The sequence below is a fragment of the Cyprinodon variegatus genome, unplaced genomic scaffold (genome assembly GCF_000732505.1).
Source record: "Cyprinodon variegatus isolate N-32 unplaced genomic scaffold, C_variegatus-1.0 Scaffold1477, whole genome shotgun sequence".
Classification (NCBI taxonomy): Eukaryota; Metazoa; Chordata; class Actinopteri; order Cyprinodontiformes; family Cyprinodontidae; genus Cyprinodon; species Cyprinodon variegatus.
Window position 1 is genome coordinate 116,811 of NW_015151930.1, and position 21,612 is coordinate 138,422.

At 39.0% G+C, this 21,612-nt stretch overlaps 4 protein-coding genes across 6 annotated transcripts; 2 read left to right on the plus strand and 2 right to left on the minus strand.

Moving 5' to 3' along the window:
- Positions 1–22: 22 nt before the first annotated feature.
- On the minus strand, positions 23–10,618 carry ercc5 (excision repair cross-complementation group 5). Its single transcript, XM_015403301.1, has 15 exons — positions 10,298–10,618; positions 10,002–10,177; positions 9,810–9,925; positions 9,626–9,727; positions 7,979–8,042; positions 6,848–6,997; positions 6,562–6,772; positions 5,481–6,314; positions 5,135–5,409; positions 4,309–4,428; positions 3,180–3,393; positions 2,913–3,057; positions 2,603–2,805; positions 2,277–2,359; positions 23–738 (listed from the first exon to the last, which is right to left on the minus strand). Exons 1-15 carry the CDS (start codon positions 10,383–10,385, stop codon positions 232–234), a joined length of 3,288 nt encoding a protein of 1,095 aa, XP_015258787.1. The 5' UTR covers positions 10,386–10,618; the 3' UTR covers positions 23–231.
- blzf1 (basic leucine zipper nuclear factor 1) lies at positions 9,940–14,943 on the plus strand. Of its 3 annotated transcripts, none has more exons than XM_015403304.1 (7): positions 9,940–9,958; positions 11,122–11,191; positions 11,672–12,123; positions 12,330–12,529; positions 12,660–12,788; positions 14,068–14,296; positions 14,384–14,943. In XM_015403304.1, exons 2-7 carry the CDS (start codon positions 11,167–11,169, stop codon positions 14,567–14,569), a joined length of 1,221 nt encoding a protein of 406 aa, XP_015258790.1. In that variant the 5' UTR covers positions 9,940–9,958; positions 11,122–11,166; the 3' UTR covers positions 14,570–14,943. The 3 variants fall into 3 exon arrangements, with proteins under 3 accessions (XP_015258790.1, XP_015258788.1, XP_015258789.1); XM_015403302.1 differs by lacking the exon at positions 9,940–9,958 and adding an exon at positions 10,770–10,829; XM_015403303.1 differs by lacking the exon at positions 9,940–9,958 and adding an exon at positions 10,955–11,030.
- A 335-nt stretch (positions 14,944–15,278) lies between these two features.
- Positions 15,279–17,095, minus strand: trmt10c (tRNA methyltransferase 10C, mitochondrial RNase P subunit). Its single transcript, XM_015403305.1, has one exon. The coding sequence runs from the start codon at positions 16,867–16,869 to the stop codon at positions 15,379–15,381; it is 1,491 nt and encodes a 496-aa protein (XP_015258791.1). The 5' UTR covers positions 16,870–17,095; the 3' UTR covers positions 15,279–15,378.
- Positions 17,096–18,255: 1,160 nt separating this feature from the next.
- On the plus strand, positions 18,256–20,540 carry txnl4b (thioredoxin like 4B). Its single transcript, XM_015403297.1, has 3 exons — positions 18,256–18,435; positions 18,524–18,675; positions 19,849–20,540. The coding sequence occupies exons 1-3, from the start codon at positions 18,304–18,306 to the stop codon at positions 20,012–20,014; spliced, it is 450 nt and encodes a 149-aa protein (XP_015258783.1). The 5' UTR covers positions 18,256–18,303; the 3' UTR covers positions 20,015–20,540.
- The last annotated feature ends 1,072 nt before the right edge of the window (positions 20,541–21,612 follow it).

A 21,612-nucleotide genomic window follows, 5' to 3' on the forward strand; every position in this document is an offset into this window, starting at 1 on the left:
CTGTGAGACATACTTAGGGAAAAGTTACAAAGTTTTAATGCAGACAGGCAATCTTCTTATACAGACATATCAGAGGAGGTAAAAAATATTCTCAGCATCTTCAGTGTTTATTAAAAAAACAACAAAAAACATACAACACATAATGCATATTACAGAAAACTTTCTGTTCAGAATTTATTTTTAAAACTTTCAAGCTAATTTCACATTTGATATCAAGAGTTTAGGCACATTTTAAAGCTTCTTTCCTCTTCCTCTGGTGCGTTTTCCTCCACGGCCTCGTCTGTTGCCGTCGAACACAGACCGGGCTGTAACCATGGTAACATCCCTGCCTTCGTCACTGTCCTCACCAGAGGAGCTGCTGCTGCTACTTTTCCTCCTGGGCTTCTGAGGTAGTTTTTTACTGGTCTGATGACCAGTTGCTATGAAGGATTCCTGTCCCGTACTGCAGACATCCCTAAGGGACGTAAGAGGAGATTCTGCTTTTGACTCTGGGACTAGGAAACCTCCCCCTGTCACATGGCCCTCATCTTCTTCCTGTCCATCTGAGGTCTTTAGTTCTTTCTCTCCTTTCTTGGATTTGGATGGGGAAGACATTTCTTCTTCTTCACTACTTTCTCCCTCCCCTCCTTCCCTCTCCTTTCTCTTCAGGCAGGTGACGGCTCGGCGGAGTCGCTGGCTGCGGATCGCCTGCTTCTCCTGTTGCTCCAAGCGGAAGAATGAGTCAATTCGGAGTTGAGTCTGCATTGAAAACAATAAGAGACAAAAGCAGGGCATTAACTTTAACCAAGATAAAAATACTGGAAATATCAGTGAATATATAAGCCAGTTTTATTAATCAAATGGTCTTTCTTATTATTATTATTTTTTTTTAAGTTATGGAAGTAGTCTTTTTTCTCTCCTATTTCAGCTTTTTATCAAAGTCCAGAGGTACAAAATAGCAGAATTGATGAATTCTAAATATTTTTTTATTTTTTATCCAAGAAGTACAAATGGATTTTTTTCCATACAATACCCACACATTTACAGTAAATGTATAATGCATTAAACAAATTTTGCTGAATGGAAAACAATAGTTGAGGGATGTTAAAACACAAATACTCAAACAAAAATTGTAAAGTATGAAAATAATATTTTTCTATGCAAAGAGAGGTTTATCTGATTCAATTTGAATAAATACAAACCAACCTTAAAAAAAATAACATTAAAAGACTGAAAAAAACCTGTTAACACTGCACTAAATTACAGCTTTTGAAAAATGTTTATTTCACTTTTTTCAACCTTCCTGCCACTTCAATCACTTTAAGCTTCTGTTTTAAGAGCAGATTCTGATCTACTCATTAGCAGAATGAATCCTAGCTAAGGACTCCAGCTTTACCAGAGAAACAATTTAACAAAATAGTTTTTTATCCAGCTAATTTTATAAAACATTTAAACAGTTTAATTATTTCGTTCTAGTTGTAATGTCAGAAGTTATAATACAGCTTTCTTAAAGTAGTTTTGTTTAGTTTCTTATGAAAAAAGTTAACTCAAATCTCACATTTGATACCCATATCCGCCACCTTTGTAGGGTCTCCTTCCTTCATCTTAAAAACATTGCCAAACTTCGTCTTTCCTTCTCCCAACTGGATTCTGAGAAGTTAATCCATGCTTTTATCCCCTCTAGGTTGGATTACTGCATTGCCCTCCTCGTCAGGATCACTGGCAGGAGCCTGCAAAAGGTCCTGACGAGGAGGCGTAAATACAATCATATCACTCCGGTCTTGAATTCACTCCACTGGCTGCCTGCTCAACACAGAATCCATTACAAAATCTGTCTCCTCACCCATCAGTGCGTACATGGAACTGCCCCTGCCTACCTCAGTGATCTCCTTAAAGCACACATCAACCCATGAAGCCTCTGCTCCTCCAACTCTGCCTACTGCCTGCACAGAGACTCTGAGGGCCCCACAATCTGTGGAGGTGTTCAAAAAGCAGCTGAAAACATTACTCTTTTCAAACGGTGCTTAATACTTATAGTTTTCAATTTAATTTTATGGTGTTATTTTTTATTATACTTTGTGAACTTTTTTAACCCCTTATTGTAGCACTTTTATTTTATTTTGAAATGTAAAATGAATTATAAATAGAATGTATTATTATAATATTATTATCATTATTCATTTCTTATGAGGTTTGATGTAATCTCACTTGAGCGGCTATAGTCATGCTACCAAGGTACGATAAACCAATTAGATATGACTGTACCGCCATCAGAGCTGCTGACCACTCTCTGTTACCTGCTGGGAGTTGAGCTGTTTGATCACAGGTTGCAGCGTCTCCTCCGTCTTCCTGCTGCTCCAGCCAAAACGACTCAGACAGAATCTAAGCAACTGGTCAAGGAAACTGTTACATTTATAAAAACACAAAAAGGAACAGAAATACATAGAGGAGCAGCAGTTGGAGCTTAGTATTCAGGTCATATTCTAATCTATGGTAAACATTAAATATAAAACAACAAATGAAAATGTAAATAAGTAAGAATTTTGACAATTCAGATTTTGAGGTGGTAGCTTACTAAATACATTTTCTGATCCAACTCTTACACAAACAGAGAATGGAGGATATTCTTTGATCATGTCAAGCTGTGGGCGCCCCCAACTGAAGGAGGCCTCTGATTGGTCAACAGCAGGCTGAAGGTAAGCCTGAGCCACCGCCGGGTTGGGGAAACCAGGATTGAGTTTCAGTTCCCTCAGTTTCTTCTTCACTTTCGTGTCTCTGGGATCATCTGACAGACGCTTTTTCTCCTGAGCCTCAGACCACCAATTTCTGCAGGGATTTAAATAATTTCAATATTTTTTCATTAATTAACACGGGCAGAGCTATATTTTGGTTAGTCTTAACTGCTGAGTGGGATACAAAAAACAAAAACAAACCTGAGCTGCATGAGCGGCTCCAATCCTGGCCCTGGAAACTCATTCAGTATCTCCATGCCAGTCACATACCCAACACCTGGCACGCCCTCTGTGTAGTCGCTTCCAAGCAGGTAAGCCAGATTGATCATTTTTGTCCTGTCCAGACCTGAGAGAAAAGCTAATCTATTAAGATTAACTCCTTTACCAAAACAAAACCTTCACCCAGTAGGTACAATGTCTTCTCTGCTGCATGTTTACCAATTCTCTACCTGAACTGAGACCACTGACCTAACTGAGTCTGGAGATCACTGTACTGGTAGTGCTCGACATATTTGTTCTGGCTGAAGAAGTTTTTGTAAACGTGTCGTCCTCCGAACAGCCAAACGTCAGAGTCGTCTGTGATGGTCCCATGCGTCTGGTCGGCGCGGTCCAGGGCTGCACACTGAGCCTCTGCCTCCATCGGAGCCACCAGAAACGGCACGCCGAACAGTCGCAGCAGCTCCTTGATTTAAAGACAGACATGAGTTTATAGGGGCAAATACTTCTATGACTAATAGAAACTGGGTGTTATCTAACGACAACATTCACTGCATTAACAAATTAGATAGGTGAGGTAAAATTCAAATAAAAACATTAAATTTACCTGAAATGCAGGGATTACCATTTAACATTTAGATCAAATAGTTTATGTTTTCGTTGGCATATATTAATAAATTACAAAAAAATAATGCTTTACCATGTAAGAAATTGTAGCTTCTTTCCGCAATTATCTTCAAATATGAATGAAAAAATATGAATAAAATAAAAAACTTAAATAACACATATACATCTACATATATATATATCTATATACCAACATACATATCTCTGTCCGCCTGTCTATCTATATATCTCCATTTATTTATTTTCCATCTTGTGACAGTTTTTTTTTTTTTATGGTCATCTGATCTGTTAATGTTGCTGTCACTATTGATCCAAACCCTTCAGGGTGTGCTCTTAACATTACAGCATGTTTTTCCCCTGGGGAAAATATTCTTATTTCTGTTGTCATGTGAGAAATCCCTGCACTCTTAGCAGCTCATTATCCAAACAGCTGAAAAGATTAATGCAGATCCAGCACTCTGACAGGGAAACACTAGCGCTGATTTTATGATCTAGAACATACAGGCAACTGCTGATCGTACATACAGATACAAGCGTTCTGCTACGCAGAGCAAACACCGCACACACAAATCAGGCTGCATATTTTGGCAAATGCAGCACAGAGGAATAAACTCTCCCCCCAGAGGTCCTGCACCTGCTGCAATTTATCAGATGTCCTCAGCTTTAAAAAAGAAAAAAACATCCATGTTCTTTTCAGATCACTGAAGGCAGATTTTCTCCTCTCCGATCCAATTCTACATCTGGTTTAGCTCACCTGGCTTTCCAGGTACATCTGCCCCGTCACTGTGTTCGCCATTCGCTCCTGCTGCTGTTTTTGCTCCCGCAGGTTGCTCTGCTCCAGCTGCAGGGAGCTCTCCAGAGCCCCCAGCTCCTCCTGAAGAACAACAAAAACAAAAAACACAACACGACTTATAGATGGGTGCCTTCACTTAAAATTAAAGGGTCATGACGTCCCTTAAAGGTATAGTGGATGATGTCCTTTTTCCGGGTGGATCATCAAAATAAGTGGTCCTCCTAAGCGTCAATCAGTCTGGTGATATGTTTACGTAAGGCCTTCCTACGTGCTTGTCCCCATTTTCACTTACCGGTGTTGAGTCTGACATAGAGGAAAAATTGAAAATCTTTTGGACAGTAAGCTTGTATGAGTGATGCAAACAGCAACTTTTAAACAGAGCGTGCACGAGGAGAAATGGGCTTCGTCCCATCGGACGCGTTTAATAGGCGTTTCCTTTTGGGGGTGGGTACAGGGTTGTGCATGTGCTTTTTTTTTTATTGGAGAGGTCTTTTCTAATATTCACTAAAATCCTCCATTATACCTTTAAGGTTTGCTTTAGAAAGAAAAGAGTTTTAACATTAACTGAATTAGTACCGTAATATCTTGGTTCTGGATAATTGAATCTAATAAAATTCTTCATGCAAAACATCCGTTTAAAGAAAAAAAAATTAATCATTGTAGTGGTATAGTAGCAGAAAACGTAAAATAAAAAGAAAAAATATTAAATGCCAAAACGAAGAAAAACCCAGGTTATCAAGAGATGAAAAAAAAAACAGATGTGTTTAGTTTTTGGGGGGATACTAACCATGTCGAGTTCTTCCCATTCATCGTTTGCTGCTGTTGTTGTAGATCCTTCGTCATCCTCATCCTTCAGCTGCTTCTCCTGATCTTTAACCTCGGTTTCCTCCTCCTTGTCTGAACCCAGAGCTGTTTTATCAGGAACCTCTGTCAAACGACCCTCCGACTCTTCTTCCTTTTTCGTCTCATCTTTCTGGACCGCCTCTAAAAACTTTTTTTCTCCTGATGAATCTGTTGTGTCCTCCTGTTTAGATTCCTCCTCGGGCACCTCAATGAAGCTCTCTGTGGAAAACAGAAACTTTAAATTTGCTGATAAATGAAATAGTGGTGTCAAGAATTGTGTCTAACTTTACCTTCAGAATCACTTTCCTCACTCTTCTCTGACTTCAGTTCAACTCTCTTGGGTTCCTCGGGGCCTTCAGTGAGGGGATCCCTCCTCTTATCCAGAGCGCTGTCCTCAGCCTCAGCGCTTGGCGGGGCGATGGATGGCTCCTGACCGGATGCAGAAACACATAACTCGCGCTCAGTCTCTTTCTGCTCCGGCTCGTTTTGTTTATTTGCTTCCTCCTCTGACTCCTTCTCTGTTTTGGAACTTTTTCCAAGTGCTGCAGAACGAATAGCTTTATTTCTCTGTCCGATCACTTCCTCCATCTCATCCTCTGAGCTACTGCCAAGTAAACTATCATCCATTTGTAAACATTGGTGTGCGGTGTTTTGAGCAAAGTCCAAGCCCTCCTTCAGCGAAGGCCCCGTCTCCTCTTCCTCCTCAGAGCTGCTGCTCTCCACTGCTCCCACAGGACGCGGGAGACATGTCTGTAGTGTGGACACTGAGACACTAGCTTCATTCTCCTCTTCAGTTAATGCTTGCTGGATTGCTAGGAGTGTGCGTGGAGACACTCTTCCATCCTTTTTATCTGGGTCCTCTTCCTCCGAGCTGTCGCTCATAGCAGCCTGAATTGCCTTGAGTGTCCGAGGCGACGGTGGAGATGGTTTCGACACGGTAGGGGGGGAAACTTCAGAGCAGGTTGCTCTTACTTCATCTTTCTCATCGTCTTCATCTCCAGTGACGGGTCGCCAAAGGGGCTCCGGTTTGTCAGCGTTCCTCTTTCTGCAGCCCGTCAGGGAGCTGCCAGACCAGGGTGCAGCCGCAGGTCGGCTTTCTGAGGTTGGTTCGTTCTTTTTAGAGCCTGCATGCATAGAAAGTAAAGATCTGAATTGTACATAAAATTAACAGCAGAAAATCAAAATAATAACCAAATCTAAGGCTGGATTGGGAACCTTTGAAGTCGACATGACTTACGATATTTCAATGTGAGCAAAATTGTTATTTAGTAAAAATGTGCTGTACTTTTAATCAAACATTAAATAAGCCATGTTAGCAATTAATATTCTCATAAGAGACTAATCATAAACCAGATGCTTAATCTGCCTCACCTTTGATTAGTATATAGTGTGAGTGGTCTTCTGAAAGCAGCCGGTTTGACTCCACGCTGTGATTCTGCTGATCTCCGTCCTGCTGGCCGAGCTGCGGGGCGCTGCCGGCGCTACGCTGGCACATCTCCTTCTCAACGCCCTCCAGACGCTGGTTCAGTCGGTTCCTCTGCAGCAGGCCGGCCAGCTGGAACTGCGAAAAGTCTCTGGAACGCTAAAAGAGGAGGAAAGGTAAGATTGAAGTTGGCGCTGAAAAGAGGAGTGGAGCGTGTAGCAGACTGTGACGTACCTCAGGAGGTTTGGTAAACATGGTGCGCCGTCTTTTACAGAATTCTTTCATCTCTTTTAGGATCTCGTGTTTCATCTCTGGAGGCAGGTTGGCGAAATCCTCAGAGTTGATGTCCACCGAGTTTGGGTCCTCATATAGCTCTTCATGAAACTGAGTCATCAAGGAAGAGTTTACACAAAACATTTAGGCACACGGAAATCTTAGGAATTAAATATATTTGGGAGATGACAAACAAATTAGAAAGAAAATGTAGTTGAAGCCCCTTTTTCATTGAGTCCTCCTCAATTTTTTTAATAATCTCAAGTTTGGTGAAATCTTAGAAAAAAAAAACAAAAAAAAAAAAAAACCAAAGAAATTATACCTAAAGGCTTTTTTTTTAATCATCTAGCCTTGTCACTAACAAACATCCTTATGCAAAGCATCTATTGTTTAAATAGATAGAAAGGACAGTGTTTTTCACTTTTAAAGCCTAAAAAAACAAACATCTCTCAAGCGTTTGGAACAAATTACTGCTGCTAAATTAAAAGTTAGAAACTTATTTCCCCCAAACTTTAAAAATGTTGTGTTTCGTATAACTGTTTTATTACACTTTATTTGTTTCCAAGTGTTTTAATTCAAAATGTGCATTTTTAGTATCCCAAACATTTCTGAAACTAGAACACAGATAAATAATGAACAAATTTCTGCTAATTCTTCCATCAGTTCTCCTATTATGCATGATTTGAAATGACTGCTGCCATTACCTCTGTTCATTAACATCAGAAAGTATTCCAGACTCAGTTCTTTTGTCTCTTTTTCCTGGATGTGGCCTTTTATGGGTTAATTATCACCTCTCTATACTGCCAGATTTGATTTTTCCTTAAAGTTTTTCCTAAGAGGAACTTCTATGATTTCATGCCAATTCTTCACTTTAAAGTGATTTTAGACATAATTTAGACATCATTATTATTTCCATGATATCATCGGATGTAATTGCCTCTACCTTTACCTATACGACAGTGTTGAACTGAAATGAATTTGATTTAGAGGAAATAAACTGAGCTTATTTGCCTCTCTGTCATGTGACACGCAAATGTCAATTTAGACTAAACTGAATGTATAAGATTCAAAACTCCACACACTCATTCATACCTCATACGTTTGGAAGCTGTCAGCCGTTTCCTCACCGTCTTTCCCCTCCTCATCTTCACCTGAGCTGCAGAAAAAAAAATAAAATTCCTCTTTAATGAAGGTTAAAATACACACCGCTATATGACCTAAAGATTGCCTTCATGATCGTCCCGTTTCTGTATATCATCCATTCAGCTTTGCGATATTATGCCCTCTGGACTGAGTGCAGGAGGTGGGAAACAAAAAGATACTACCTAAATTAACATCTCTGTTGGACTATTGTTTCCCACCCCGTGCATGAAGCTGTTGCAGAACTGGAGAGCTCCTTCAGTCAGAGATTGCTGCATCCTAAATAAATCAGGGAGCGTTATCGCAGATCCTTCCTCCCAGCAGCTGTAAGACTTTATAACCATCATTGTTCCCAACAACCTCAATAAGTTGTTACATTTATACTGATTTTGCTGTTTCTATCTTAGTCAGTACAATAACATGCTGCTGTCATTTTGCACATCTCTGATGTTGCTGCTATTTTCAAATGTCCATTACTGTAAAAATTTCCATAGCTGTATATTGGTTATTTATTCTCCAGGTGCACTATAATCTTTTTGCTGCTGTAAACACCAGAATTTCCCCATTGTGGGACAATAAAGGGATTTTCTATTCTATTTATTTATATAAGTTACACTCATAATTACACCTATTAGATTTAATTTCAAATCTGACACCTGTGCATGAGTAAAATGTCATTTCATTGATAATAAACACAGTGCTTTAGAAAACTGAAATTTACATTAAACGATAAACCAGAGGTGCAATAGGTGACGTCTTCCAACGGCTCCACTACATTTAAGGGGTATAAAAGTAAATGGGTCACATAACAAATTGCCAAAAACCATGGGTCACTTTTCTATTACTATACAACTATGCTTGGTGTGTTGGTCTGTCACATCAAAACCCAAATGTCTCAGAGCAAATTTTTGAAAGAAGGGGGTTGGTGGAATTCATTTTGATTCACAGTCATACCCCCCCCCACCCCCCGAAAAAAATAAAATAAAAATAAAGAGTTTGAAGATGTTTTTATTCCCATTACAGGAAGCTCTTTCAATTCAAAAGCTCAGAAACAGCGTTGAGTTAGAAGCTTTATATAGTAGCCGAAAAAGTGCTTTTTCTTCAGCCAAAACAAGTTTGGGAAATTTACAAACAAAGTACAGTGGATTGTTTTTTTACTATTTTGGAAGCATACATAGCTTAATTAACATATTCTATTAACCTAAAGCACTATGCATGGTATGGTTGTTACATGTCGGGATGTTGGTCATTGACCTTGACCAAGGCACCTTACAGTAGAACTGCAGTCAGTCCCTGGACTGGCATGGCTATCACAGCCCCTACATAGTTAGGGACTCATTTCCCAATGGGATCAGCTTCATAGTTGTGATTTGATTTATTTTGCTCAGGCCACTCGTAAACCCAAAGCCCACCAAATGTTGAAAGGGCAATATTATTGCCATTAGTGTTAATATATAGTAGAAATTTTACACATTCATTAATAAAATGTCACAGGGGAATGTATGGGGGGATGATTTTAAGATTTTTTTTTTTAAGAAGGTGGATGCCATCCCCCCTCAACTCGAGTACTGGTTGGAGGAAACATTTCTTGACTCTGACCTGCTTTTTTCCTTCTCCTCTGCAGGTGGCAGGGCGGGTAGGACGTACATGTCATCCACTTCATTTCTCCTCACACTAGAAAGGCTGGGTAAAGGCTCCTTACTGCAGTGGGGGACAGAAGTGAGGAATATTTCAGATTCGACTTCAGCAGATTTCTGTGAAAACTTTTCCCACTGCTGCTCACCTATGATCTCCAAGTGCAGCTTTGATTGCATGTCTCTTCAGGAACGTCCTCAGAAGTTTCTCATTGGTCTGTTTGGACTGACTGGTCAGCTCCTCTTTCCTCTGCCTCCTCAGAGCCTGCACAGGAAAGACTCCATGTTATTAAACCAGGTGAGCATCGCATCCTTACAGTGATCACCTCTGCTGCTCTCACCAGGGTCTGCTTCTTCAACATGGGAGCATCTCCATCAAACACAAACACTGGCCTTATTCGGAAGAACAGTAATTTACAGATGCGGTTGAACAGAGTGAGGAGGTGGGCGTTCTGGACGCTGTTGCCTTCACGGTCCCTCACCCCTTTCACTGCCTGGTTCAGCCATATGCTGATATCTGAGACAGACTGGTTAAGGTGCTTTGGGTGACTCAACATTGGTAGCGATTCATTCATGCAATTCGCAGGTAAATACGGGACATCTTAATAACAAGAAACAATAACAAAGTTTAGGATACCGACAGCGAGGATCTTTCCTTCCAGAGTCTCGGGGTTGATTGGTTTCCCTGTGCTCTCCAGGAGTCTCCAAAGTCCATGAACTCCCATGATAACAACTCAATATAAACACCGAGGAAAGTCTAACCAGGACCTTAGAAAATTAAACAAATGAATGAGACAAAAGAAATGTGGTAACTGGGATGTTTTTGTAGCGCTTCTTAATTCCGTAATGCAACCCAGTCAATATTCAAAGGTTCCGCTATCCTACGTAGCCTTGTTTACAAAAAAAAAATCAACAAAAACACACACAAAAAACAGCAATACATTTTTAAAGGTGTTATGAAGATAAATTGTGACGCTACATTTTGGGGTGTATCGTTTATTATTATTATTTTTTTGACCGGAAGTTTAGCCTGAAAGTCCAGCCTAGGAAACACAAAAACCCGAAAGTGCTGTTGTGAAAAGCCAACCATGTCCGGGTAGCAGAGCTATATCTATGGAGCTAACAGCTTCGTTTTAACTGAGGGGGGAGGTGTACTACATCTTTCCGTGGTATGTAAACAAATATTTAATATTTAAATTCTAAGAATTTTTTCTCACAGTCAATTGGAACCGATTTTGTTCAACGTGATCTTACTTTATGAGTGTTCGATGCTATAGTTTTGCTGACAAAGTGAGTTATCTTAGTCAACAGCTAGCCAAACGGCTAAGTGTTGCTACGTAGTGACCTTATCAGCTCTCAGCTGATAAAAGGTGATCACTGACGGACGGTAACTTGATTCGTAAACAAACAATATTTCCGTTGTTGCTGAATAATCGCTTTATCTCCTGTTTATTATCACAGCTTGAAGAACCGCCAGGCTATAAATAAAGTCCCGTCTGCGCCACCATGGCTGCTGTTGCTGTTGGAGGAGGTTGGTAGTTTGTTAGTTTATTCTCCTGTTTGTACTAAAATAACCATACAGATGATGTCATCATTTTACCAAGGAGGCCACAATTGTTAAATGTTTTCTAAAGCTGGACATTGTGAACAATTTAGTATGTTTTTATTGACCAATGTTTGTCCAAGTAATTAGTTTTGTTTGGGTTGGCTGAATATGATAAGGCCCAAATCTCTACACTAATCTGACCGCCTGATTGAGGATTTAACTAGTTTCAAATCATCTTTCAGTACAGTAAGAAATAAAATGCTAAAAGCTACAACCATTACAACAACGTTTTCTCTGCAAATCATAGTTTTTCTCTCCATTCTCACCTCTTGCAACAAAAGCCAAGAATCTTCTGCTTTTTTATTTTTCACATTTAGTTTACACAAGTTTTCAATTTTTTTAATGGAATTGTTTATACATCTGTTACTGAGATGAGCCGACATACTTACTTTTTTGTTTTTCAAGGTTCTGCCGTCGGGCCTATTCGAGGAGCAGGCGATGGGATGGAAACTGAAAAGCCACCAGCCATACTTGAAGTCATCACAGATGCCCCGCCGACGCTTTTACCTGAACTTCCTCTCCTCAAAGTAGCTAGCCCAAAGCACAACCCAAAACCTACGCATGTCGCACATCCCACTGCCCCACAGCCTCTTGGGGTGCTTCATCTGGGAAAAGTCCAGAGAGAGGCATGTACAGAAGTGGAAGCTGTTAGGATCATTGTGCCGCGAGCTGCTATCTCTCGGAGCGGCCGAGTGGCGACGTCTGAAGGGAAAGACGAGGGACAGCAGGCCGAAGAGCAGGGCCCTCCTCTGTTGGTGGAGGACTGGAGAGGGCAGCTGGAGAAGCTGCAGAACTCTGAACGCCGGCTTCTGCAGGACAAAGAAGGGCTTTCCAATCAGCTCCGTGTGCAGACAGAGGTACAAATCAAATAAAACCAGACAGATTTCTCAGTTAAATGTGTTAGAATATTTAGAAAAATATTATGTAAGGTTCAAATACTCTGCAACATCTTTAATTTTCAAGGCTTGTTCTTGTTTACAGAATTTACCATAGTTATGTATGTATTATGCTTGTGAATGTAGATTTTGATCTACATTAAATACTTTCCTTTATTCTCTGCCAGGTGAACCGTGAACTTAAGAAACTGTTGGTAGCATCCATGGGTGATGACCTTCAGTACCAGTTTGAGCGCCTTGCGCGGGAGAAAAACCAGCTCATCTTGGAGAACGAGGCTTTAGGCCGAAGTCTTGCGCACACTGCAGAGCAGCTGGAACGCATGAGTATCCAGTGTGATGTCTGGAGGAGCAAGTTCCTGGCCAGCAGGTGGGACACGCTCCACTTGATTTTGTCTTTGTTGGTAGGAATGGGAAAAAAAAAAAACAATCTGAAAAGTATTTCTCTTAGAACATAAGCTCCATTTTCACATTGGTTTAAATAAATGTTGCCTCACCAGAGTCATGGCAGAGGAACTGACAAACGCCAGAGCAGCTCTACAGAGGCAAATCAGGGAGGCCCAAGGAGCAATTCAGGACCTGCTACTGGAGAGGGAGGAGTTCTCCAGGGACATGGTGCTCAGCCACAGGTGAAACTACCACTGTCATAGCCTAAGGGCCTTTCCCAATCAGTGGCTACTCTCTCTTTCCCTGCTCACTGCTGAACTGAGTGCCCTTGATGGTGTTATAGGGTATAACTACAACCTCAGCTTTTGCGATGGCCTTCCCTCACACTAATGGAACAGGAAGCTGTCACCAAGCTCAGGCAGTAACATTAAAGAATGCTTTAGATCGTAACGCTTTAGTTGAACGCCAGTGGGTAAAACATATCTACCATTTAGGACACCGAGGTTTGGACGCCGGTGTTTTTTCTGTTATCACTGTTATCAAATAAAAGTGTAAAGATGCCATTTCCTTTTAAAAGCAGTATTTATTTTAAAGCAGGATTAAATCTCATGATTTGGTATTTTGTGGAACCCCTCTGCTTTCCTAAAAAGCTAAAAAGTCTGATGTATGAATCCTTATTTCCGCATGTTTCTGTGTACATTTCTTTATAACATTTTCATTCACATTAAACCTGAAAGTACCATCTGGAACACCCTTCCTTCCTTCTTATTAAAATACTAGGAACCCACTGTGTTTTAAGGTAACCATGGCAACAGTGAGCAGCAAGAGGAATCTGGAAACAGACTCTATGAGGGCCAAACCTGTCATTCCTTTAGAATCATGTGCAACTTAATGCAGCCATTTATGATTAATCGTGGCGGTCCACACCTTGTAGAAAACAAATCATCACCATGTGTTCTTCAGAGAATAATGGAACTCTTAGATGATTTCTATGCAGTTTATGCTCCTTATCACACAAACATGAGGCACATTTCCATCTTTGCTTGGAAAACAGTGGAAGATTTAAAGTTTACTTTTGATTAAGGGTCTTTCCATCATATTTTGAGGCACGTTACTCTGTAAGTCTGCATTAATTGTTTAAGTTTAAAAGCTCAACTTTATAATAAGAAACAGTGGGTTTGATCCTCCTGGAGTAAAAAAAACAAAAAAAAAAAACTGTATTTTTATTTCAATAGTTTTAATGGTCAGCTTTTAGGCACTGGTTCTTCTCCATATTTTGCTTTCTGTGGGGATTTTTCTTTGTGATTCTAATTCTCTATTTCGATGAGAAACTGATTTATATTTTATTTTATTTTTATGTGCTCCACACGCCCACTTTATTTGGATGAGCTGTTTGCACGGAAAACTGATCCGTCACAGCAAATAAAGAGATTAAAAAAGTCAAAAAATTCAAAGCTTTTGTTTAGGTCATGTTATGAGTAATTATTGAGTTTAATCGACCTTTGTTCTGTGTGTATTCAGATCCCTGGAACAGCTCCTGGTGTCCTTGCAGTGGGGCAGACAACAGACATACTACCCCAGTGCACAGCCGCTTAGCTTCGGTGAGCTGGCTGCAGCCAATCACAAGCTAGCAGACGCCATTAACTCCCATCTATTGGGCAAAAACGACACTAAAAGCAACACGGGGAAGAGCAGCGGTGCACCAGCAGAGCAGCTCTGCAGCACGCCAGCAGAGAAGATGGCTGAGAAGGTAGCAGTTTCACATATCTTTTCTTTCCTTAAAATTGCTAGTTTTAGAATCCAACAACTGATTTCTTTACATTTTCTTCACTCTTAGGTGTTGAAGGTGTTGAATCCAATTTCTTGTTCAGAAAACAAGGAAGAACCTCCTCTCTGTGAATCCCCCTCTCCAAACTTTCTAAACAGTAAGAAGAGCATCGGCAGGTTTCATCCTTATACCCGCTATGAGAACATAACCTTCAACTGCTGTGAGCGCTGCACCGGGGACATCATAGTATTATAAACCTCATTGGACACACAGAGCATCAGTCCGTTTTGTTTTTCTGTGAAAAACTTGTCAGACTACTGGTGTAGTTGTTTTATTGCATGGTTCGATCCTGTCATTTCAGTTAACATAAAAAAGGAATTAGGGAAGCATTTTAGCCCAATATCAACCATGTTTAAAACTAGATGAGGGAGTCAGTGTTATGATGCGACTGCCAGCTCAGTTTTATCTGTAATATTAAGCTGGAATTGATGTTTCTTAACAGCTTTCTTCGTACTGCCATGAGCTTTTAGGTGAGGAGGCAGATGCAAGGGCTTGCACATAAAAAAGTGTATGTGCATCTTTTTATTAAGGCGGCTTTTTTTGGTTTTGGGAAGGTTTAAGTTAAGTTTTTTGGAAGGGGGGCGAGAAGGAGACGCTAAAAAAACAGTAATAACACTCAGCAGATTCAGTGTTTTAAAGGTGAACTGATGCTACTATGATGTGCAGTGTTTTGCTGAAATGTCAGATACCTTTTTTTCTGGAATACACTATGAATTTGCTTCTTATATACTGCAGTATTTAAATAAATACTATACCTGCTGTATAGTATTTAGTTTTGTTTCATCCCTCTTGAAATGTAGTTATAGGTGTGATTTCAGTTACCATGAAACTGTTTCAAAACATTATTTATGAATCTTTTTGATTTCTGTCAGAAAAAATAAAGACCAAAGAAGTTTCTACCTTTTTAATAAAAGATATTTTTGTCATTTGTACACAGTGAAAAGTTTCTTTACCACCTTCCATGTTGATTTTGATACATTGTCCTTTGTTATCTAGTTATCCTGTCACTCATCATGCCACCAGATCCTGGACTTGTCTGTATTTTTTCTTGCTTCCATCTGGCTTTTGAGCGACGTGCGTATTTTTGTTGCCCCATCCGATCCTTTTCTGGCGCCATTTGCTTCAATCATTCTGTCAGTATTGGATTTGTAGATTTCCTGGCTCTTAAATGTTCTCCCAGTGTGTTTCGCTTCAGATCTCAGGGACACATTCCCATACACTTTCTGTTTATTTCCAGTTCTGGGTCTGTTATTTGATTCCTCTGCCTGCGGCTGCCTTTGATAGAAGCCGTCGTGTTTCCGCGTCGGCACAAACTTTAAGGCCTCTACCCATTTCCCTGTATCTTTGACAGTCAGCATGATGCGAATCATCTGGTCCAGAGTCAGATTTTTGGCTCCCATGTCCCAGTGAAGAAACTCATCAAGAGGTAAGCGAGCCGTTGCTAGATTTAGGCGCTTTGCGTTGGCCAGAGACAATCCAGACTGGATGGACCTATCCACCAAGGCACCAATGATGTAGACCTTGGAGTGGTCAAAGCTGCGGAGGACATTGGGGGAGTCAGCAGTGAGGTAAACCAGCTGTTCCCTGGGAAACAGCTTAATATAATGCTGCTCAGTGCTGGTGATGAGCAGGCGCTCCCAGGTCTCTTCACTATATCGTTTCAGCAGCTCTGTCTTGTAGAACCCATCAGGGTGAAGGTTACAAAAATGTAGGTGAAACGGCTCGGCTGCACGTCGGTTCCACCCTTCCACTTCCATCAGCTGGGAGACGGTGTTCTCTATCTCCCTTCTAGACATGTTGGACTCGTAGCTCATATCAAACACAATTGGTTGACCGAACATCATGGCCTGGGCAGTTCTCCAGGCCATCAGTTTGTCCAGGGAGCGATCCCAGTACTGGAGAAACATGGTGTTTTTCAGAGTACGATCCCCTTCTCCATCACCACTGCTCTCCATCATGGCTGCTCTGTCAGCCTTCTTCTTCAGCTGCTTCTCCTTCCGGGCTAGTTTATGTCCCTCCTTGATGGCCAGGTATTTCAGGTACTTTTTTCTGGAAGACTTGGTGGTGAGATCTGCAAGCGTCCTCACCTCCTCCTCTGTCATTTCCTGAGGTACAAGCTTCCCAGCTTGACGCCACATAGACACCAGTTCACGGGTTGCCTCCAATGAGGAACTGCCCTTTATATCATCACCTTCATCTTCCAGACCACCATCCTCCTCACTTGTTTCCTCTTCCCGGGTTTGTCTTTGCTCCTGGAATGTAGCCTGGGATCTCATTACAGATTTCCATTTGTCTAGATCAAGAGCTTCTTTTATCTCTGATGGATCTTCTTTAGTTCCGAGGCCATCTTTCCTCAAAGGTTTACCTGCACAGATGTGTCTGACCAGGAAGGACCCTCTGTAAGGTTTAACACCAAAGGCTGGTTTGTTTGCGGATGTCAAAAAAGTCCTTTTCAAAAGCGAAATGCAGCATCTGGTAGAGAGGTGCCGCAACATAATAGGAAAAACAGAACAACGGCTTCCTCAAAAGAATTGTCAAAAACTATTTGCTGAACACGAAAACCCCGGAAATGATTTAACGAGATTATCTTCCCATTCTCTTTTCATAAACCGGTCACAGAAAAAAACAGGTAGACTGTATTAAATATCATGAAAAGAAAGATATTCGTCCCCACATGTGTTTAATATATACGTCCTAAAAGTGTCGGAAGGTAACGTTGTTACACGGTGTCACATTATAATGTGTCGTACTACTCGTTCTCGCGGTTCTGCTTCTTCTTCTTAGTTGTTTGCGGTTGGCAAACAACTATATGGTGCATTACCGCCACCAACCAGTGAGGAGTGTGGATTAGGACAAACATGCTAAAAAACAAACAAACAAACAAAAAAAAACTATATTCTTTTCGCTAAACCTGTTACCAATAAATAATGAAACATAATTTTATAACCTAATCTAAGTGCTTTTCCTTAAAATTTTGTGTTCTCGCGGTTGGCAAACAACTTCTGATATGCATCACCGCCATCTTCCAAAATAGAGTGGGGGACAGGAAGGCCCCAGCATTTCTATCTAAATTCTATTAAATAATCGTGGATCTTAAAAAATATAAATAAACTAAGTCTGGTCCATTGCCTGCAGCTATTAATTGTTCATGTGTTTCTATAATTAGCTGTATTTTGGTTATTTTATTTTACTCAAGACAATATTTTATTGTTTATCTTTTAACTCTTCACTAGTAAATTATTATGCATTTTTTCTAAGGTTCAAAGCCATGTGACATTTTTTTCCTATAATCTTTTTACTGCTTTAAACACTAGAATTTCCCCATTGTGGGACAATAAAGGGATTTTCTATTATTCTATTCTGTTTTTATACTTAGTGTAATCAATAATGACAGGTTATAGAGTTTCTAATTCTACACAATAGCTAGAATCACCTTTTATTTCCTATTTAAAATACATTTGATCTCTGATTTTCTTATTTTAAATGGAACATCTATAGCTGTTTTAAAAGCTCCATGCGTTGCAAACGTATCTGCTATTTCATTTCCATCTACTCCCATATGAGGTGGAACACATATAAATACAACTTCTTTCTTAGATCTGAACAGTCTATATAAAAGTCTGGATGATTTGCAGAAAAATAATTTGCTTTGAATCTGATTTCTTATTTTGAATACTGGCTAATACAGTGCTAGAATTCGCAATTATTAAAGCTTTCTCTTGCCACATATTCAGAGTAAAATTTCCGAAATGTCCTAAATAGAAACTCAATTAATAAAAAAAAAAAAATGGTTTTGAATATAATGTAGTTGCTTTTCTTGTTTCTTGGGGAATCTTAACTAAAGACACACACAATTGACGTAACTTCCGTTTGTAAGCAGCAGCAGCAGCAGCAGCAGCAGCAGCAAAGCTAACCTCATAGCCTGTAAAATGAGTTTCTTTTTACCAAAACTAACGAGTAAAAAAGACATAGACGAAGTGATCAAAGGTGTAGCGGAGAAAGTTTTAGTTCTGCGGTTTGGAAGAGATGATGACTCAGTTTGTCTCCAGATCGACGAGATCGTAAGTGTGACTTTAATAAGAAAACATCCGCTCTGAAAATGCAGTGGCTGAACTTTTTCCTCTTGTGTTTTTTTCTTTTTTTTTTCAGCTGTCAAAAACTGCTCACGATCTGAGTAACATGGCATCCATCTACATCGTTGATGTGGACAAAGCTCCTATTTACACCAGATACTTTGACATCAGCTACATTCCCTCCACTGTGTTCTTTTTTAATGGACAACACATGAAAGTTGATTATGGGTATGTTGAGGAAATGGGTTAGTATTTGCATCAGCAATTAAAATACCACCCAAGTCTGTTTAAGGGAACTATAACTTAGTGATAAAAGCAGAAATGAAGGGCATTTGATCATTCACTTTTTGCTAATTCATTTTATGGAAGTGATTTATATTATATTATTTGTTATCCTAAACTATTTTATAAATATCAAAATCTATTACATTCTGGTCCTTTGAGAATGTTTAAGAATGTAAGCATTTCCAAATATCCAAGAATGCACTTGGGGAAAATAACTGATGGGATAATACACAAACATTAGGACAAAATGAAGTTTTTATCTTAGACATTTCCAACAAGATTATATAGAACAGATACAAATGAAAAAAAAAATATATATATATATATATATATAATAATAATAAACATGGAAACCAGAAAAAAAAAATTTTTTATTCATTTGATGAAACACTAAAATTATACATAAACATAAGCAGTGATATTAAAATACTGGTAACGGAAGTGAGAATAAACTGGTAAGACAGATAAAAAACTGAAATTGAATTGAATTCAAGGAATTTAGGAAATCGATGAGGCACAAATAAGATGTAAAGTGAGGGAAAAGATAGTTTAAAGTGAAATTAAGTGAGCAATGAACTGAAGATAAGGTTGGACATTACAAATAATTTCAAAAATGGATCCAGTTTATTTTCAGTCATTTTAAAGTGCTGTAAGATCGTTGCACTTTTATACTGAAAAAAAAAAATTCTGGATATCTGCTTTAAAATATTGTTTATTTGATATTCTAAATTTGCTGGTAGTATAGCTGTGTAGAACAAGTGCTAGTTGTCGGAATAATTCTTAGTAAGTTCTCTTATCAGCTACTTTTTCAAGTTAACATGTTCAGTAACAGATGAGATTAAAACATTTTAATGCATTTGAGCATCTGGACATTCATCCACATTAGAGACACAAACTTACAGGTAAGATTGGGGCAGAAAATGGGATCCAATATCACATTAAAACAAAATATCTTGTGTAATCCGTTCAATAAAGAAAGATCTGAGGGCAATATTCCAACCAAGTGCTAGAGGAATGTACCTAAAATAGTAGTGAGTGATATTTTGCTTATTTTAATTAGACATGTATTATTATATTACAGTAGTGTTTATTCATTTTTTTTTTATGTCTTTCCAGCTCTCCAGATCACACTAAGTTTGTTGGCAGCTTTAAAACCAAACAGGATTTCATAGACCTGATCGAGGTGATTTACAGAGGAGCCATGAGGGGGAAAATGATTGTCCAGAGTCCCATAGATCCAAAGAATATTCCAAAGTATGATCTCCTCTACCATGGGATTTAGCTTCATTCTTCCAAGGCCAAATATTAAAGAGACTTGTTATTCTGTTGACTGAAAAAGCCACCAAATCCTCCTCTTATGTATTTGATGGAAGTTGCTGGAAACTGTTTCAGTAGTTTATAGTGTTACCTTGTGTTCATTGTGTTTTATCTAGAATATTTATTTTTATTGCATTCCTAATGTGACAGCAATTGTGTGGATGAGGATATTGTTTCCTTTGTTAGAGGCAGAAGTTATGTTTCCCATGGAAAATAGCCACTGACCAGCTAAAGAACTTTAAATGTATCTGTAATATAGTAATAATAATAAAAAAAAACTTGTGATAATAAAGCAGCTTAAAGCCCTTGTTTCAGTGTTCATTGTCTTCATTCTACTTAAAGGTGTGAATTATTAGTATAGTCTCTTTAGCAAAGAGCCTACTAACAGTTACTCTCTATATCCATCATCCAGTTATCCTATTGCTGGCATCACACTTATAGATAAGAGATGTAACAAAGCTTTATGAGGCCACAGCTTTTAAAATTATTCTCTTTTTGGTTGGTTGATTTGACTTTATTAATCTCACAGTGGAGAAATGTACTCATAACTTCCGACTCAAATAGTCAAAAAAGAGAAGAAAGTGCCCAAGGAAGAAAAAAAGGTGCATGGAATATATACAGTGCGTCCACATATATGACAGCTTTTGTTTTTTGTATTTCATGTCCATCTATTTTTTTTTATAAACTATACATTCTTCTGTAAATTATACAATTTAGCTATAATTTGAGTTTTCTAGTTGTCTAGATGCTTACAATTGTCAATAAACTTCTGGAAAAAAGAAAACTCGTAGGTTTGCGTCATAGGTTGTTTATCTTTTCTCCTCATTAGATGACAGGAACAATATTTGCTGTTTTAAACACATTACAGCTGACCCAAGCTTACCAGCTGCTTAACACAACATTCAACACAAAGTTTAACAGTTTCATCCATAAACTGTGACAGAGTGTCCATTGTGATTCACATATGTGTGCTATATGTGAAAAAAAAATCCTTATGCGTGTACTAAAATTAAATCACTGACCTTATTTTGTTAAACTTAGGAAAAGTAACCAGTGACTAATAATGAGGTTTACAGATTTATTTTATAACAGCAATATTTTAAATCATTCAGATAAAAAAATGATGTAAATTGTTCTCTTAGGGAGTATAACAAACTGTGTAAATCGATTCCACTGCCGTTAATTCATTTAATTAAAAATTCTAGGTTATATAATAATTAGCCACCAATATTGCCCAGCTTGTTGATTGCACAATGCAATCTGTTTGATAAAAAATGCAATTATAAATTCATTAGCAGTTTTTTGCTAGCCAGAAAATTTCATGATTCTGATAGATTTACCTGGAAGAGAGATATTCCTGTTAGTTCAGAAACAGTTGATAAAGTTTTGAGGTGGATCAGCGTTCCTTTTGTAATAATAATAGTGAAACTCTTGAACATCTGTTTTACCTGTGTCCTCCTACACATCGCTTCTGGAAAGAGTTGAAAGATTGTATTTCTTATTAATGATTAACGATGTCTCCCCATTTGCCTTAAATCCCGTCATTTAAGGCAAATGGGGAGA